The following is a 20,308-nucleotide window of genomic DNA, read 5'->3' as shown; positions in this document are numbered from 1 at the left end:
TGAGAATGCTTCTCATTCCCCCCCCCCCCAATAAAAATTACAAATGGGCTTTCAATGAAGAGTGGGCTCCAGAAACCAACTAATTATGGCTGAGGTCCGCAAGACTATGCAGTAACAGTAAAAGCACAAATTCCAGCTATTATCACAAGGTAACACCCACGATAGGGAAAGGTTAAGGAGAACAGTTATCTTTGCCATCTGTGCACCGCTTAAGATTCAAGCTGCCAAGAGTAGCCAGCACATAGTAGGTGTCGCAAAAACATCGGAAGTCTGAGAGTAACTCAAGCCTGTGTTAAAACGAGCCTCTCCCACCATATGCTCTGTCTTGCCAAAGGCAGCACCATTGTTCATCCCTTTACACCCCGCCTTTTCCATTGTTTTGGGCGTTCTGGTTCTTTTACATGTGCATGCGACTTTAGAGACTCACAGGCACACAACCAACCCTGAAATCACAGACTGAAATGTTATTCAGGGCAAGTTGCCTCGGGTTCCTGCTTTTAAACGAAGAATTGCAGCTTCTAACGGGTTCAGTGTCTGTGCAGCGTTCTTTCCCGCCTTCTTACGAGTTGAGGCGAGGGATCAAACAATCGGCATTCTCTCGCCGTTCCCTCAATCTCAAAGTTTTTCTTTCCTCCTCTTTCCTTCCCTCTACTTCCTTTCACAGGCAGTCGTTTCTCAAGGGTCTTTGCTCTGCTTCCTCCCTCTCTGCCTGCTAGTCCCTTTGATCCTTTCTTTGAGCCCCTATTGCCAGAAGCTGCAGAAAATACCTTCTTTTTCCCCCCTTTCACGTCACTTCCCTCCCCTCTCCCATCTCCCTCTCTTCTCAGAGGTGAGTCCCCCCCCCCCTCTAGAGGCCGGCGCTTTTTTAGCTTCGTCCTTTCAGACGGCGAGAGGAATTCGGAGAGAAAGAAGGGGGGCAAGAAAGGAGGAGAAAGAGAACCCGAGCCAGGGGAGAGGGAAGAAAAAAAACAAAAAACCAAAAAACCACCCGGGCCTAGAGCGCTGAGGCCCAGGAGCGGCATCGCCATGGCAACGGGCGCCGGCAGGAAGCGAGGGACGCGCGCGAGGGCGGGCGCGGGGAGGGGGCGGGCCGGGGGAGGGGTCCGCTGCCCCGGAAGCACCTCCCCGCAGCCCCCTCCTCGCCGGCCCGCGGCCCCCCGGCCTCGGCCCCCACCCTCGCGGCGGGGCAGGAAGTGACAGGCCCCCGTGAGCCCCGGGCCTGGCGGAGCCGCGGCGAGGCCGGCACCTGGACGGCAGGAGGGGCGGGGAGCGGCGGCGGCGCCGGGCACCTCCCACCGCGCCTGGGCCCCCGCCCCTCCAGGAAGGGGAGGAGGCGGCGCGCCGCCGAGGCCGAGCGACCCCCCCTCCCCCCGCCCCTGAGGTGGACGCCCCCCGCGAGGACTCGGGTGCGGAGCCCGGCGCGAAGGTAACCGGGTGGCCGCGGGCCGGGGAGGGGCCGCATCCCGGGGGCTCGGCGGTGCGGGGATGTTTCCTCAGCCACCTCGGCGTGTGCAACGCCCAGGTACCTCCCCCCAAGCCGCGCTCCTGCCTCCCGCTCTGCTGCGCTCTGCGGTGCTTCGGTGCTTCGGTGCTGCGCGTCCCGGTCTCCGTGCTTTGCGCTGGCTGTGCTCGGTGCTGTCTGTCCGTCACCGTGTTGCCTCTGGCCGCTCGTCTTCTCATTCATTTCTCCCTTCCCCGACTTTGGTCCTTCCATCCCAGCATGCTGCTGTCTGGTTATCTCCCTGCTTCTCGCGCTCCGCTGGGCTCCCCAGTGTCCAGTTCCTTGACTTCTGTGCCCCCCTCCTGCTTGGCTCCCTACTATTAGAATGTGCATTTCCCCGCTTACTGAGTCGGTTCGCTCCGGGCACAGCACTTTATCCACCCCCTTCGCCTGGTGTGTTTGATTTCTCTTTGGAACTGGGTTTTCATCACGGTTCTGTGTAGAACGAGAACCCCTGGGAGTCGTCCCTACGCACCCCCAACCCGGCTTCTTGCTCCATTATTACTGCAACAGAGTTTATGCTTAGGTATATTGACTTCTTCCAACACCTGACTAAATAGGCCCAGTACTATGCCCACCTCAATATTACTACTTTCTAGTGCTCTCCCATCGGTGTGCATCTATCCTAGTTGAATCCTTACACACCCACACCCAGATGGTGGTACCTTAATACGACGGACTTTCACTCTTTTCCCAGTTTTTAATTTTTAATTCAGTTTGCCTCCTAAACTCTCCATTATCTTCACTTTTCATATTTAATTTGGAACTGACAACATTAATTGAGAAAAAAAATGAAGGTTTTTAACATATAGATTTGTGTGCCTCAGTGGTTTTTGATGGCAGTTTCCGTGGTGGAAAGACTTTAAATTGGCCCTTTCCTGTTTCACGATCTGTGGAAAATGAGGGGGGGGGGTCATTTAATTTATGAACTTTTTTTGTTTTTATAAACAAGCCTCTATTGCAAGTAACAGGGTCCTATGTCTCTGAATCCAGTGAGATGAGTCCAGTAATCTATACAACTGTACCATGCTGCCTCTAATCCTTACCCACTTTTTTTCTTCACATGCTGATATTGAGGATTCATGGGTCTGTATCTGTTCAGTGCTTTGATATTTTGGAAAAAGATGTGGGGAGAAAGGTAGACTGAAGTTGAAGCTGATAAAATATCTTCTATGTACCCCTTCCGTTATACCCATGTGTTTGTGGAGTGGCATTGTTCTTTCCTAAAATGGGGTAGAGTTCTCTGGGGACAGTGGTGTGATGAGAGGCACTGCCTGGGGAAGTAGGAGAAAACTCAACTTTAATTGCCAAGGCCACGAGTTTGACTTTTATTTATTAGTTTGCTTGTTTGGGGGGGTGCATTCCTGAGATAACCCCATTCATCCGATGAAACATAGACAGCCCTTAGCAGAAATTGTGGCCGGACATTAATGTTCATAAGCCACATAGTGCTTTGATGACTTGGTACTTACAGTACCCAGTGTTTGAAAAGTAATGAGTGTACAGTGTAAGTTTAACACAAGAAAGAAAAATGAGGAGAAAGATGTTATCACTCTTGTATTGCTTTAGAAGACTGTTTATACTTTTCTCATGTTTCTTTTTGGACTCTTAATGTATTTTTAGTTTATTTTTGCTAATTTTAATGTAACTTCCAGAGGGTAAATTCTTACACTTTAGTAGACTCCTAGTTTTTCCAGTTAGGATGTTACTTAATGTTACATACTTGGGAGTGTGTAACGTGTTCACTTCGTTGCCTTATTTGCTCGTAGGGACAATGAAGTTATATAAGAAGTGATCCTCCTGAGGCTTTATAATTAGTAGCTTGGCCTGCAGCCAGCTAGGCAGCTACTTTGGATACATGGCCAGGAGCTTAGCTCTTCTGTCCTCAACATTTACCGTCTTCCATCAGCTGTCCATTCTGTCTACACTTCAGTATCTCAGGGCTCTCCTCCAAGAAATGAAGATAATGCGTACTCACACTGTGTGACACTGCTTTAATGACAGGGTGGTTGTGGTTGTTGTCGTCGTCGTCATCGTCGGTGGCTTTTTTGCTTTGAGAAGACAGACAGTAGTGTAAAGACTTGATGCGCAGAAAATCCTTGTTCCCACTATTATAAAATGGGGACAATAATATCCACCACACAGTACTGTAAAAAGTAACACAGCTGAAGGGCCTGGGCCAAGGAAAGGAGGCGCTTCAGGCTTCACCGGAAATGCTGTCCCTTGTTACAGTGATAATGATGTGGAGAGGAAAATAAGAGCAAGTTTTAAATGGGTCGATATTAAACTGTTGAAAAGTACTGGGGGACGGAAAGTGGCTTTAGCATTGTAAGGTGGCTTGTTATAGTCTGGTCATTTTATTTAATGTTAGCCAGGAGGGAGTATGTAAAGGGTTGTTTGTTTGTTTGATTTGGGTTGGTTTTTGTTTTTGAGACAGTAATTAGCTTGAAAAGATGGTGGAGTGAGGAAGACAGGATTGCAGATTTGGGAGTTGTAAGACACCAGAGGAGGGTTCTTAGATACTCTGTGGACTTAAGGTGGGTTCGAATAATGATAATAACAGCGTGAAATGACACTTTAGATTCGAGCATAACTTTAATCCTTTACTGATTCCTGTCTAGGGCTTGAGTCAGAGCACCATTCTTGGGGACCCTGGAACGCTATCATGGAGACTGAGAGCGAGCAGAACTCTAGTTCCACCAATGGGAGTTCCAGCTCAGGGGGCAGCTCTCGGCCCCAGATAGCACAAATGTCTCTGTATGAACGGCAAGCCGTGCAGGTGAGGCTCAGCTGAGTGGCCGACGTCTGTGAGTATTGGCTTGGCTTAGGCAAAGATGCCAGAAGGTCATCACTCTTAGATTCTTTCTGAGTGGATAAAGAATGAGCTTTCTTCCATGTCAGAATCTTAACACCTTACAAAGTTAGAGCAAGCAAACCCAGAATGAAATCTGGCTATTTTGTTTTGTTTTTAGCTATGTGCCAAGTTCAAAGCCAGCTGGGCAATTTGGTAACAACCTGTCTTGAAAAGATAGAGCTGGAGAATGTGGTTCATTGCCTCAATACAAAGTACTATAAGGTTCACACGGGAATAAATCAGGTGCAGTCTATTAATTAGGTTTTAATTAACCATTTCTCCTTATTGTTTAAAAAACATTGACTTACTTATTTACTATTTGTGTGTGCCTGTGTGTGGGTTTATAGTGTGGGATATGTAGAGGTCAGAGGACACTTACGGCTTTTGTTTCTGCTGTGCATTATGTACAGGTCCAGTTGGCCTTTGAACTTCTGACCAGTTCTGCCCATCTGCTGCCTTGTCTTAAGAGTGCTGGGGTTACAGATGTAGACTACTGCAGCTGGCCTTTTGTTACGTTGTTCTGAGACTTGAGCTCAGGCCCTCAGGCTTGTGCTACAAGTGTTCTTTCCCACAGCACTCTCTCCCGCTGAGGTTGTCAAGCTCTCAGTTTTGGGCCATATAAACCATTCTGAATAATAGAAGTATTACAGACCTTTGTAGACATTTACTTTTAGACAAATAGCAAATTCCATACTTTAAAAATCCTGTTTGGAAATGAAGCATTTTACTTAAAAGATACTGGTAGAATAGTTGTAATTATTAAAGAGTAAGAACATAGCACAATCCAGTTGACATTAAAATGACACTGTCTTTTTTATAAGTAGCCATTGATGTGGTAAGTAGGTATTTGAAAATGTCAATTGGCTGTCATCTATCTCTAAACACTTAGGGATCTGTATCTCTATGCTAGACACCTACGACATACGGCTTTTTCCTTTTGTTACTGGCTTGTGTATTTATTTATTGAGACGTGGCTTACTCTGCTATCCTGGCTGGCCTGGAACTCATCATTTTTCTGCCTCAGCTTTTGAGTGCTGAGATTATAGGCATCTGCCACCATGTCCAGCTTCTTTTCCTTATACCAGTCAGTATCATGTTCATTGTCTAGATCTTGCTATTTATTTCCAGGTCTTACTTTGAGAAGTAACTGCTTTGCTTTTTCTTGTACGTGAGGACAGACCATATAACCAGTGTCTCTCCTGTGTTAGATGACGGTTTACACTATTGGATCCAGCAGAGCAACAACAAAGCAGATGCTGATGGTCACTAAGCCTCTGTCTGCTTCAGTTTATCTCCTTGCTGACTCCCTCTGCGACAGTTACAGTGATGCATGTAGGAGTTCGGAGCGATTGCTCTGAGCGTTGTATCATGTCTTCTAGGCCTTGCAAGCACTGCAGCGGCAACCCAATGCAGCTCAGTATTTCCACCAGTTCATGCTCCAGCAGCAGCTCAGTAATGCCCAGCTGCACAGCCTGGCAGCTGTTCAGCAGGTGAGAGGTCAGCAGGGACAGGAGGGAGGGGTCAGGCATTTTGGGGCAAACTGTATTCTACACCAAAGCCTTCCTTTGCCTCCTGTACTCTTAGAGGACAAAAGATGGTTCTTAGATTCTGGGCTTGCAGTACGAACTGTGGGGGGTAGGCTGGGGTGGGGGGCTCTTTAGAGGTAGAATGGCTGTGTTGTAGACCTGTTCTAATATGTTAACTGCCAGCCACGTGTAGCTATTGAGTACTCAAAATGTCACTAGTCAAAATTGAGGTGACACTGTAAGGTTTTAGAAGACATCAATTGACCAAAAAAAAAAAAAAAAAGTAAGAAATCACAATCATTTCTATATTAGTATAATGCTAAGATGGTAATCTTTGGGGGCAGAGATGGATCTCTAAGGTAAAAGTATGTGCCTTAAATGTGTAAAATCCTGGGTTCAGTCCCATCCCCCATCCCTCCCCAAATGAAAATATGTATTTTGTATGCATGATATTAAATAAGTTATTGAAGCTTAGATCGTCCCACTGAAAACTTTTAGTATGCATAGTAGGAAATTATATATGTGGCTCATTTGTTGCTGTGTTGGACAAGCCTGCAATGTATTTATCAGTGGCTCATGATGTGACTTGAAGGTGGAGTAGGAGAGAGGGCTGGTTGCACGTGGGCCCTGATGTTCCTGGGCAGGCTTATGTGGTCACGTGACATTACAAGGACAGTGATGTGTTTTTTTCTTATCACAGCAGAGAGTCTCTCTGTCCTTACCTGAAATCTGTTTTGTGCCATGAATTAATACTAGAATATGGGAGACACAGCCTTTTCACTGTTTCTGTTATGTTTCCCCTTGAACAGGCCACGATTGCTGCCAGTCGGCAGGCGAGCTCCCCAAACAGCAGCTCTGCACAGCAGCAGACCGCCACCACGCAGGCCTCGGTGAGTGCTGGCTCTGCTTGGGGGCAGTGTCTGTCAAGGTCTGGTCTTTGCAGCTGATCTGAGAAAGGCATCGTGTCATCAATGGGTATATATTGCTCTGAAGTTGAGTTTGGCAAACAACAAACAAAACAGGGAACCTATTTGAATCTGTGTAAGAGTCTTTGTTTTCAGGCAGGCTTTCCCTACCCATTCCATGTTGGCCTTGTACTTGCAGCGATCCTCTTGCCTCTGCCCCCTGAGTTCTGGGATTACGGACGTGCACTACTATGCCTGACTTGTTAGGAGTCTTGAAATGGGTAAACCTAAAGAGGGGATGAGAAGATCTGGGGAAGAAGAGATAACGAATGAAAGATTGCTTTTCAGAGGGGGAAAGAAAATCTGTTCCATTTCTTTCTTTGGCTGCTCAAGTATTAAAATTGGTGATTTGTGGGCTTGCTTTCTTTTTGATTGTTTGTCTTTTGCTTTGATAATAATCCAAAGTAGCTGAGATGACAGTTTTGGATAGGAAGTTATTATTTATTCCCTCGACTTCATCAAAGTAATATCCTGTTCTTGATTGTGCCACTCTAAAGTTGTCAGTTGTCTGTATTTTCTTTGATTTCTCCTCAAATCCTCAATTCTGCTTCCTTTCTGCACTGAACAGATCAATCTGGCGACCACATCAGCTGCCCAGCTCATCAGCCGATCCCAGAGTGTGAGCTCTCCCAGTGCTACCACCTTGACCCAGTCTGTGTTGCTGGGGAACACCACTTCCCCACCTCTCAACCAGTCTCAGGCCCAGATGTATCTGCGGGTAAGCCACAGCCACAGTCACCGCCACTGTTGTCCTAGGGGCATAGATCATAATTTGTCTTCCCTGGCAAAGAGTGAAAGTATTATTTTCTTAGTTTGTTTTTGTGGTGCTAGGGAGGGAACTCAGGGCCTTATGCATCCTAGGCAGATGTCCAGCCCTGGGCACTACCCTTAGACTGATCCGATGTCATCCACGCATTTTAAGCCAAGCTGATCTATGCCCCATGCCTCACATAGGCTAGAAAAGATGCTTTTAGATAGCGTCACAGTCCTCTGCTGGAAGATGTGGCATTGGCGTTTGATAAGTCACTCTTAAATGTAGTCTAGCCTTTTAATTGTGCGACTTGGGTACACAAATTCTAGGTATCTCTCAGCTTATCTATGTCTGTGTAGAACTCTGTGTTCTAAAATTCTTGTTGTCTAAATGTCTTTGATGTCTGACTCTTCATTATCATTCGTAGTCTTCTGCACAGTCTAGGCTTTCTTCTGGATGATTCATCACTTTGGAAGAGCGAGAGGTTCTCGGGTTGGTGTGGAAAGGGGCAGGCTCAGTTGTTTAATATCTGCTGTTTATTTTGTCTTGTGGTCCTTTTCTTCCACTTCTTCTGTCTCCTCTTTTCTTCTTTTTACTCTCCTCCTTCCTCTCCTCGCCAGCCACAGCTGGGAAACCTATTGCAGGTTAACCGGACCTTGGGCCGGAATGTGCCTCTAGCCTCCCAACTCATCCTGATGCCTAATGGGGCAGTGGCTGCGGTCCAGCAGGAGGTGCCGCCCGCTCAGTCTCCTGGAGTTCATCCAGATGCAGATCAGGTCAGTGGCAACCACTTACTGTGGAGAAGCCCGGGAGTGTGAGGGATGACCATAGATAGGCCAGGTCCCACTCCTGCCCCTTTATTGATATTTTTTTTTTTTTTTTTTACAATTCTTATTTTGTGTGTGTTTCAGCTTCCTTCCCTCTCCTCAACTCCTACAACCTTAAAATATGTGAGTTGATCTGAGCTAAAGAAGGAAGTAGAACCACCTGAGAAAACCCCATGAGAGTCCTACAGTGCAAGTTGAGTTTTTCAGGGCATCCTTTTTTCCTCTGTAGCTTAGTTTTATTGAGTCTCTTATTTCCCTTGTACAAATGTCACACGAAGATAGGGATGTTGGAGGGAATTCTGTTAAAGTTAGATGTGAAATAGGCCTGGCTGAGTTGCTGGTAGGATGTTTGGTTCCTTCTGTTCTTGATTTCCTATAGTTCAACTTTCAGTTTCCTGTTTCTGTTCATGTTTTCTCAGTAAAGTCTTTCTTCCCATTGCTTTTTTGTGACTTTTCTCCAAAACATATATATATATTTTAATTTTTAACATATGGATGAGATGTAAACTGGGGCCTTATAGTTATTGTCTCATTCATTTACTCTATAAAAAACTACATAAATATATTGTGCTTGAATATGTGTTTAGAGCTTTGGGTCACTAACAGATGAGTCATATAGTGAAAGAACTCAGGGGGACAGCAGTGTTGTACTAAGTGCTGCTAGCCCTGAGTGACCCCTAAGTCTCGGAAACTAGCTGTGTTACTTTGCAGGATACTTGAATGGAGTCTTAAAGGATAGGCTCATTTGATTTGGAGTGAGGAGAAAACGGAAAAAGAAGAGCAAGTGTGAGGGCACCTCTGTGGGAGAGGTGGCTAGTAGAGCCAGCAGGGCTCTGTTGTAGTTCTGTAGTAGAGCAAGTCATGTATGCTGGGTTGGATCTCCAGTTTTGTCACAAACAAAGCGAAAAGACAATGGGCCTATTGGTAGAGGATGTTATTGTTAGGGAGGAGACTAAAAGTCAAGGAAGGGAGGTTGTAATTAACTTTCTGGGCAGCCGAGCAGTGGCGCATTAATGATGCACACCCTAATTCCCAGGACTCAAGAGGTAGAGACAGGCGGATCTCTGAGAGTTCGAAGCTAGTCTGGTCTACAAAGAGAGTTCTAGGGCAGCCAGGGCTACACAGAGAAACTCTGTCTCAAAAAAACAAAAACAAAAACAAAACTCCAAAAAACAACAACAAAAATCCACCCCACCTCCCCAAAGCAAAACAACAAACTTTATGAATAGCAGAGACCGCTATTGGCTGTTGGACAGCAGATGAACAGAATAAGAAAAATACTTCAGAAAGAATCAAGAACCATGTGGCTGCGGAGGGGAACTGCTGAAACATCCTTGGGGTCATCTAGTTATACAATACTTTATTAGAAAGACTTCTACCAGTGGAAGGCAAAGAGGAGGCTGGTTGTGCTTTCTTATCAGTTTTTGTTTTTGGTTTTTCGAGACAGGGTTTCTCTGTAGCCTTGACTGTCCTGGGCTTGCTTTGTAGACCAGGCTGGCCTTGAACTCACAGCGATCCGCCTGCCTCTGCCTCCCGAGTGCTGGGATTAAAGGCATGTGGCACCACTCCTGGTCTTATATCAGTTTTTTAATTTATCCATCCATCCATCCACCCATTTGTCCTCTTTCTATCAATTATCTTTCCATCCATCCTTCCATCTGTCCATTTGTCCATCCACCCATCAATATGAGTGAAGTGACTAGAATGTGCACCTGGTGTCTGGGTTAGGCTCCAGCTCTGCATTCGACTGTAGCACCTTGGGCAAGTGATCTAAGGTCTTTTTGCTACGGTCTCTTCATCTGTACAATAGATGAGTACACCTAATTCATGGTGTGTAGTGAGGACTAATTAAGTTGATTATATGTGCTTGTATCATATCTGGACTTAATATTTAAGGTTGTTAATTGTTATTAGCTAACTTATCAGTCACTGTAGTCTTGGATGCTTAGGAAAGTCGTAATACCTACATTTATGGAGATTATAGACTTCTAAAGTACTAGCTGTTAAGCAAACAGTTATCTGAGTGGTATAATAATTGCTTCAGTAGCAAGAATAAGGTGTTGTAAGAATAAAGAAGGGAGGTGGCATTTAAAATGGTTCTCCAGAAGTTATCCTTGTATGAATGTAAGGAGATGTTGAATGCCTGGGAAACATGTCTAAAGAGCTTGAGGAAAGAAGAGTTGGTTTGTTGGAGGAGTTACAGGGTGGCTTATTCTCCTGGAGGACTAGACCGTTGGAAGGACCTTCATCTTGCAGGGCTTTGGGGACTGTGCGTAGGATTTTAGGCCTTAAGTCAAGGGTAATGGGAAGCTTTAAGCATGAAAGTGGTAGGGAGAGTGTCCTTAAAGGGTGTGTTGTATGTGTTAATAGTGAGATGAGTAATTTAGGAGACATTTGTTTGGGTGTATAGCAGTGAAGATGGACAGGAGTGCATGGACTTGAGATTAACAAGAATTATTGAAGGTGAAGGAAGCTTCACAGAGTGTGGGGAAATTGAAGGAGGTGCCGGGTGTGGGGTCTGAAGCAGCATCACAGGGCGGTTGGTGCTGCTTATGAGATGAACAATGAAGAAGTGGAATTAGGCTGAAGCTCAGGTTCGGGCATGCCAAATTAGAGATGTTGTGAGACATGCATGTGATACTGAAACAGCAGCCCTGTGCGTGCTCCTTGAATTTAGGAGAATTTAGGAGAGCTAGTCTGGACTAAACATGGGAAATGTTAGACATAGATGACGTGTCTATTGAAGTTACAGACATGTCTACACGTGTTTATGGAGAGTGCATGGTTGGAAGAGAAGAATATTAGAGCTCTGAGGGTTGGGATAAGCCCTGAGGAAGGTTGAAGGTGATGGCTAACTGGGGGAAGTAGAAAAGAACAGCAAAGAGAGCATGGGAAAATCTAGACGTGTAGTGTCATGAAGGCAAAGGAACAAGATCTTTTAAGACTGGGGTGTATATAGGTGGGGACCCTTCACTTCTTGACTGTAAAAGAGGACAAGGATGGATTTGTTAGTGTAGAGGGAGAGATACTTCAGGGGAGTTGGTGGGATTGCATTGGGAGGAGGGTTGAGCTAATACATTTGTGGAGCTTGGCGCAGTGCATGCACAAGAGTTTACTTAGCAGTGGGGGAAAGGAGGAGGGGGCAGAGAGGGGGAGGGGACCAGGCTGTCCACACAGGCAGGAGAGGCTGATAGAGCCAAGAGTGAGAGAGAGAGTTGATGTGCTGAGCGTTCTAGAAAAGCAGGAGGGAGAGGATCCGAGCAGAGATGCCCATTGTTACAAGGAAGAGTAATGAGAAAAAAGAGTGTGGGAGCCACAGGACAGTAAGTGGAGGATGGTAGGACCCCAGGAGAGAGAGGACAAGGGAGAAGGTGTTTCTGAGGTGTACTGAGAATAGGAGAGTGAAATGGCCATTGCGGAAGAGAAGCTGTGTAATCGGCCTAGTTCTCACCTTGTTGAGAGTTACAGGCCCCTCTGCAAAGCTGGCCTGCACGACCACTGTTCTGGATTCAAGTCCTTACTCCACCTGCCTGGACTGTACTGCTTTTCTAAGCGGGCTTCCTGACCTTTGTCCTGACTGCTTGTAGTCCTTTTCTGTGTTTCTGTCAAGATGACTTTAAAACAATAATGAAAACACTGAGGGATAGAAGCTCGGGCAGGTAGAACACTGAGGGACGGAAGCTCGGGCGGGTAGAGCGCCCGCTCACCCTGGAAGCATGAGGACCTGAGCTCCACGTTCACAGCCCACACTAACGAAACAAAACAGAGTTCCACCCGGTTATATATGCATGGGTACCTGTACCCCCCCCCCCCACATGAGCAAATACATGAGCACTCACATACTCAAAGCAAGGAAGGTGTTTTGTTACTGACTTTTAAGAAAATTGTACCTCCATCACACAGAATTTGGTCAATTGCAGTGATGTCTCATCACTGTCTTATCATTGTTTCTCTCATGGCTCACTTTTTAAAAGTTCAGTTTCAAATAAAAATGATGTATTTCTATACCTATCTGTGTGCTTCATGAGTTTATATGCAGCACATGCGTGCAGGGCTTGCAGAGGCTGTTGCATCTCTTAGAACTGGAGTTAGAGGAGGGTGTGAACCACCATGTGGGTTCTGGAAACTGAACTTGCGTCCTCTGCAAGATCAGTAAGTGCCCTTAGTCCCCCGAGCCACCTCTCTGGCCTTTTACTCAGTTACGTTTTGATAGAAGTAGCAAGCAGGCCGGGGGTGTAGCTCAGCAGTGGAATGCTTGCCTTGTGTGTGCCCTGAGTGAATCCTCACTGCTGCAAACCAAAAGCAGTTTAGGAGCAGTTTCCCATGGGGTCTAGGACCATGGCATCACATGTACTGATCCTAGGAGCATCCTTCCTTTGGTCCCCTTCAGTGTAGCTTTATTGTCTTTTTACAGATTTATAAAATTTACTTTTAAAATTAATTTTAGTGGGAAATTCAAATATATGCACAAAATTTAATCTGTGTATTTACCATTGGGAATCAACAATTACCAACAAGTGACCATTCTATTCAGGCTCTTGCCCTCTGATCAGGATTAATTTGAAGCAGAGTCTAGATACTATGTGTTTGTATGCATACATGCATAAATATGTAATATGATATATAATATATAAATAGCAATATGTATGTATTTTATATATGACATGTTTCATTTATATTTAAATTTGTAAGAAGCTTAGCTACATGTCATCTTTTTGAGAATATAGTTTTATTTGTGTTTTGAGACAAAATCTTGCTATGTTGGCCAGACTAGTCTTGTTTTCCTCTTGCCTCAGGAACGTGGACAACAGCAGCACACCTCTGCTCCTGGCCTGAGAATGCTTTCTTCACACCATATTGTCACGATACATTTGTTCTGTAGTCATCATTTATAACTTTAATTTGTATGTAATGTTCTGTTGTCTGAGTACAGTAGTAGTCTTCTCTGATGGTAGATTGGGTCATTACCAGGCTTTTGTTATTCAGCATGGTCTGTCCTGCTGTGTAGCAGTTTGTCTTGTGTAATTCTAGTGTATATGTGCACATGTGTGTAAATATGTCAATATTCATTGTTAGGATATGATGATACTTTCTTCTTTGAAATATTATTAAGGAATGGCTTCAGCTATAGATATTATCATGTTTATTCTGGTTATTATTAAGATTAATTGTGATAGTATTCTGATTAACAGAATCAACTAGGTAGCTATTTTTTTCTCTCTCTGTACATGTGCAACACTGCATTGCATTCTGGGACTGTTAATAATAAACAAGACAGATTAAATTTGTGTATGTAAGTTACAATTCAGACTGTTTATTTTAACACTCCAGGCCCTAGTGACCTAGTGTCAGGCCTTTCTTTCTCCCTAGCCCCTGTCTCTCCTTTCATTGTCCCCGCTGAGCCTCGGGACAGACATCACCTGTTTAGGAAGACTTTGATCTCCCAGTCAGAGTTGATTTTCACCCCTATACTCCCATAAACTTGGTTTATATTTGTGTGTATACTGCTGTGTTATACTCGCTAATTTTCTACTCTAACAGAAACCATGCATGCAGCAGGAGCAAGCACTTCTCCAGGTAGTACCTGACATGTAGTAGGTACTCTGTAGATGCTGAGGGAATATGGAGAAAGAGAAAGCTGGAGACTTGACAGTAAATGTCAGAGACTAAAATTCAGACGTGTTTACAAAGAAGCTCTTTGGGAGACTGGAAGGACTTGAGTATATTGGTGTAGAAGTCAGGGCTGAGTTAAGTAGACTGTGGAGAATTACTTTAGCTAGTTTTCTGCTTATGAGTCAGTCACAGAAATCTACACACACACACATATTATATCTTACAGGTGCAGAACTTGGCAGTGAGGAGCCAACAGGCCTCAGCTCAAGGACCCCAAATGCCAGGCTCCACTCAGAAGGCCATCCCTCCTGGAGCTTCTCCTGTTTCTGGCCTCTCCCAGGCTTCTAGCCAGGCCCTAGCTGTGGCACAGGCTTCTTCTGGGGCTTCTGGCCAGTCACTCAACCTTAGCCAAGCTGGGGGAGGCAGTGGGAACAGCCTCCCGGGCTCCATGGGTCCCAGTGGAAGTGGCCAGGTGCCTGCGGGTTTGGGTCAGTTGCCTTCAGGATTGGGTGCTGGAAGCTGTCCCAGGAAGGGCACAGGAGTGGTGCAGCCCTTACCTACAGCTCAAACAGTGACTGTGAGCCAGGGCAGCCAAACAGAGGCAGAAAGTGCAGCAGCCAAGAAGGCAGAAGCAGATGGGAGTGGCCAGCAGAGTGTGGGTATGAACCTGACGCGGACAGCCACACCTGCCCCCAGCCAGACGCTTATTAGCTCAGGTAAGGTGTCACTTCTTATAATATCATTAATATTTCAGAAGTAATTTGAAATATTTAGAGCATCCTCCCTCCTTTTTTTTTTTTTTTTTTTTTTCTTTTAAATTCGGCCATGGAGTGGCAGATGGAAAGAGAATCCTGTCGGTCTTGAACATGCTATCTCAGAGACAGGGTAATGAACAGGTGACAATCTTACCAGTTTCCTCTAAGAGCAGACTACTTATAAAGTACTTTGTCTACTTTCTGTTTTTCAGTTTATTCATTTCACTTAGTTCTGATGGAATTGACAAATGTGCTAGAGATACACCTTGGGAAGGCAGATTCCCTGTTCTCATGTGACTTACAGTGTTGACTAAAAGATGAATCCTCTCCTCTTGTCAGTGGGTGGTTCAAGCAGCAGCAGTGTAAAGGCCTCAGGGCACAGAAGGCCAGCAAGTGGGGCTGTGGCTTAGTGGGCTGACGTGTGGTTCCCTGTGTCAATGACACAGACAAACTGGAGTTAATATAACAGTGACCCTGGTGGGTGCTTGCTTTGAGACTGGCTCAGATGTAGCCAGTGCCCATACTTAGGATCATTGGGAAGTTTGTTTGTTTTGTTTTGTTTTCATCACCCTAATCATTTGAATAATTTTATCACAATAATTACCAATATTAGATACTTAGGTACCTTAGCCTTTCTGTTCCTAAAGTGCTTTTAGATGCCATGTTCTGTGTGTTCTTTGTACAGTCTGTGATATGCAGGGCAGAGACTGCCAACACCAACCAGACTGCAGCAGAGTAAGAGGATGTTGACATCTTTAACTCTGGGTATTCTCTCAGTGAATATTAAATGCATCTTATGTGTCAAATACTGGAATGGGTTTTAAGGATGTCAAACTGAATAAAGCATGGATTCAGCCTTGAGATAATGAAGGAAGGGTCAGCCATTCTTAGCTCAGTCCTGAGAGAAAGGGTAGGGTGGCTATAGCAAAGGAAAGAGCAGAAATACTGCAGGTGAGTGCTGATTTAAGGGACTTCCCCCACTTACCTCTTCCTCCTTTCCTCCCTCCCTCTTCCTTCCTTCCTTCTTTCCTTCCTTTTGTTTCGCTTCCTTCCTTCTTTTCTTTCCTGGGCTACTTGTGGTCGAATCTAAGTCTTGAACATGCTAAGGCAGTTTCTAAAACAGAGTTACACCCTAGTCCTGTCTTTCTTCTTAACTTTGTATTTTGAGAAACAGCTCAGATAGGCCTTGGACTTGCCTGAGTTCTCCTGAGTGCTTGAGCTTTCAGGCTGTGCCCTTAGTTTTTGCCTTGAGATCTTTGTCCTGGAGGTAGTTAGTAATGTTGGACTGAATGGAAAGAGCGTGAATAAGATGATGTTCAAATCCCATGCAGTTCAAATTTCCATTCACTGTCTGATTTACCGAATAATGAGATCAATGCAGATCAGTTTGCATTCATTGATTCTAACATTAGGTACATCTTTTTTTAAAAAAAGATTTATTTATTTATAATTTATACAGTATTCTGCCCAAATGTGCACCTGCACACCAGAAGAGGGCACCAGATCTCATTGTAGATGGTTGTGAGCCACCATGTGGTTGCTGGGAATTGAACTCAGGACCTTTTGGATGAACAGCCAGTGCTCTTAACCTCTGAGCCATCTCCCCAGGCCCATTAGGTACATCTTAAAAAGCTGGTTTCATTTTTAATTTACAAGGGTTATCATTTTCTGCTCTTTTCTTCTTCTGTTCCATTCCGGCTTGCTTCACACAGCCACATACACACAGATCCAGCCCCATTCACTGATTCAGCAACAGCAGCAGATCCACCTCCAGCAGAAGCAGGTAGTGATCCAGCAGCAAATTGCCATCCACCACCAGCAACAGTTCCAACACCGCCAGTCCCAGCTGCTTCACACAGCTACACACCTTCAGTTGGCCCAGCAACAGCAGCAGCAGCAGCAGCAGCAGCAACAACAACAACAGCAGCAGCAGCAGCAGCAACAGCAGCAGCAGCAGCAGCCGCAAGCAACAACCCTCACTGCCCCTCAGCCACCCCAGGTCCCACCTACTCAGCAGGTCCCACCTACCCAGTCGCAACAGCAAGCCCAGACCCTGGTGGTCCAACCCATGCTTCAGTCTTCAGCCCTGTCTCTTCCACCTGACCCATCCCCCAAACCACCCATCCCCATTCAGTCCAAACCTCCAGTAGCAGCTATCAAACCTCCTCAACTAGGAGCCACTAAGATGTCAGCTACACAGCAGCCACCGCCACATATCCCTGTGCAAGTTGTCGGTACCAGGCAGCCAGGTACAGCCCAGGCACAGGCTTTGGGATTAGCACAGCTGGCAGCTGCTATGCCTACTTCCCGGGGAGTGCCAGGGACAGTCCAGTCTGGCCAAGCTCACCTGGCCTCCTCGCCACCTTCATCGCAGACTCCTGGTGCACTTCAGGAGTGCCCTCCTGCATTGGCTCCTGGGGTGACCCTTGCTCCTGTGCAGGGAACAGCACATGTGGTAAAGGGTGGGCCTACAGCCTCCTCTCCTGTGGTGGCCCAAGTACCTGCTGCTTTCTACATGCAGTCTGTGCACCTGCCGGTAAGTGATATTTGTCATTTTCAAGACATTATTACTTCCCATCCACATCTGAATGGGCTCAGGACTGGGTGGAGATAAAACTTAATAGAATGCAGAGTTGAGACAGTGAATGGTGGCATGTATGTGCTCTTTTGTAAAAGAGTAAGATGTTTATATATATTTATATGTTTATGTTAAACACACACACATGTTGTCTAAACTTCAAATTCCTATATTTGTTACTAAGATCTTAGGGTTTTTTATATGTACACTAATTGGCCCAAGAACACTTTAGCCAAATCCATCTTTGTAAAGCCAGTGATTCTTAGTTGGTTGGCAATGAGCCTTTCAGTCCCAAGTCAGGACTGAGTGGTTGGTGTCTTTCTTGTCCTAATGCAGAAGTAATACTGCTGGGATGACGAAGAAGTTTAGTGTATCAAAGGAAGTAAACACATTATCTAAGGAAGTATGCAATTACAGTTTTTCTTTCACACCTAAATTTTAGGCACTTTCTTGTTTATTTATCTTCTAGAGTAAAGCCCAGACCTTGGCTGTGAAGCGCAAAGCTGAATCTGAGGAGGGTAGAGACGATGTCTCTACATTGGCCTCTGTACTTCCTACAAAGGCATCACCAGCAACAGATAGCCCAAAGGTAATGGAGGAGAAGAGCAGTCTTGGAGGTGAGTAACCAACTTCTAAAACTTTAGTGGTGCCAGAGAACAGAGAAATGTTCACAGTGAGCCAAAAGATAAATCTAGTTCAGTAGAAAATGGGCCTGAACTTGGTGAGCAATAAATGGTGGCAGAAACACAGGCTCCATGGTGAACAATCAAAGATGCGCATGTTGTAGAAGATCAGGCTGGCTCAGTAACAGGGAGCCAGTTGTGTCATACACCTGTGCCTTACTGTGTTTTGTTTTTCAGAGAGAGCTGAACCAGTGGCCAGTTTGAATGCTAATCCTCCAAGCAGTGACCTAGTAGCCTTGGCCCCTACGCCATCAGCACCGCCTCCTACTCTAGCCTTGGTGTCCAGACAGATGGGTGACTCAAAACCCCCACAGGCCATTGTGAAGCCGCAGATTCTCACACATATCATTGAAGGCTTTGTTATCCAGGAAGGAGCAGAGCCCTTCCCGGTGAGGGCAGGGCCTGAAAGTGGAACTGGGGAGGGAGAGCTGACTTAATGTTTGCCCAGATTCCTCTAAAAGAAGGAGAGTGCAGAACTATTTCATCATTAGAGAATGGTTCATTGTGCTGCTTACTTAGTTACAGAGGGGTAAAGGAAAACAAGGGGAGTTTGTGGACCAGAAAGGGAAGATATTGGGAACAGAAAAAAGAAGGTAGCTTTGAAAACTATAGTGTTTAGTTGAGTACACTAGGTGGCTTTATAATGAAGGACCGAAACCCAGCGATCCTGACTTCTGCACTCTTTGCACCTTTGTGGAGGAAAGGACATGGTATGAGGGTGTAAGCATAGGAGCCTAATTCTCTAGTGACCTAGATGGAAAAAGCCATATTGAAAGATCCTGGGGCTGGAGAGGTGCCGTAACAGTTAACAGCATACATCCTTGCTTCAGAGGACCTGAGTTGCGTTCCCAGCACCCATGTCACACAGCTTACAGTTACATCAACTCCAGCTCTTGAATATCTATCTGTCTCCGTGGTTATGACCCCTCCCCCCAGACACACCCATATCTGACCATGCATGGTGGCACACACTTCTAATTTGAGCCCTTAGTTGGCAGAAGAGCAGGCAGATCTCTGAATTCAAGGCCAGCATGGTGTACATAGCAACTTCCAGTATAGCTAGGGCCATACCATGAGACTCTTCTTCAATACCTCTTCTCCAGAAAAACAAACAAAACCCAAAGAGATCTGTGCTAAGCCAGATTTGGCTGTCAACTCAGCTTATCCAGGCAGGGACATGGGGGATGTGAATGGCTGTGGAGGGCAGAAAGGACTTGGGCTGCTCTAACTGCTCTTTCTCTGGGACAGGTGGGATGTTCTCAGTTACTGAAGGAATCTGAGAAGCCGCTGCAGGCTGGCCTTCTGACGGGGCTGAGTGAGAGTCAGTCACGTGGCCCTCTGGGAGGAGACAGTCCCTCTGTAGGTAAGCAGTGGGTGCTCATGGGCATGCTTGATGGACATGGGCATTGAACCTGGCTCTAGCACATACAGCTGAGCTACAGCCCCAGATTTAATTCTTTCAAGACAAAGTCTTGCCATGTAGCCAGGCTGGCCTTTAACATCACACCCTCCTGAGTCTAGGGGATTATAGGCATGGGTCCCTACACCCACTACCCACACTACCACATCTAGCTAGTCAGTCCTTGTGAAGTAAGAGTTTAGGTAAGATCTGTCTGTGCACAGATGTGTTCTACCGAACATGCGGAACCATACGAAAGGACCATAAGGGAACTTTTCTTTCTTTCTTTCTTTCTTTCTTTCTTTCTTTCTTTCTTTCAAGACAGGGTTTCTCTCTTTTAGCCCTGGCTATCCTGGACTTCCTTTCTAGACCAGCTGGCCTTGAACTCACAGTGACCCGCCTGCTTCCTGAATGCTGGGATTAAAGGCAGCACCACCTGGCTTTGCCCATGCCTCTTAAGTCTTTGTGGAAGAAGGCTGTTGTATCTTTCTCTGTGTTAGTTTCTCTCCATATTCAGCACAGAATCCTCTCTGAAGTCTGAGTTGAACCAGAATACAATTAAGTAAGAGAGCTAACATGGAAGTATCTGATGACTCAGGGTTAAGACTTCAAAGTCTCTGTCTCTCTTCCGTAGTCTTACTATGCACCTAGATTAGTCTCTGACTTGCTGTATATGTAGCCCAGGCTGATGATCACCTTCCTGCCTCAGTTGCCTGTGTGCTGGGACCATAGGCCTGTGCTCTCATGCCAACCTATATACTTCTTGAGGGACAAGCCTTTATTTAGGCTGTTTGGTTTTAGGAATTTTCAGTTGGGTTATGAGGTCTTTGCAGAAAACCCTGAGGAAAGTGAGTGT

General features: G+C 45.7%; 1 protein-coding gene and 1 pseudogene across 1 annotated transcript in view; one reads left to right on the top strand and one right to left on the bottom strand.

Moving 5' to 3' along the window:
- Positions 1-1,026: 1,026 nt before the first annotated feature.
- LOC127197671 (translation initiation factor IF-2-like) lies at positions 1,027-5,845 on the top strand (annotated as a pseudogene).
- A 14,012-nt stretch (positions 5,846-19,857) lies between these two features.
- Positions 19,858-20,308, bottom strand: part of LOC127197670 (murinoglobulin-2-like) — a 110,820-nt gene continuing 110,369 nt past the window's right edge. The window contains exon 35 of the mRNA XM_051155648.1: positions 19,858-19,949. Coding sequence (XP_051011605.1) covers positions 19,873-19,949 — 77 coding nt within the window. The 3' untranslated portion in view covers positions 19,858-19,872. The remainder of the gene's footprint in view (positions 19,950-20,308) is intronic.

This window comes from Acomys russatus, chromosome 13, assembly GCF_903995435.1.
Source record: "Acomys russatus chromosome 13, mAcoRus1.1, whole genome shotgun sequence".
NCBI classification, from domain to species: Eukaryota; Metazoa; Chordata; class Mammalia; order Rodentia; family Muridae; genus Acomys; species Acomys russatus.
This window is presented reverse-complemented; position numbering and strand designations above follow the sequence as displayed.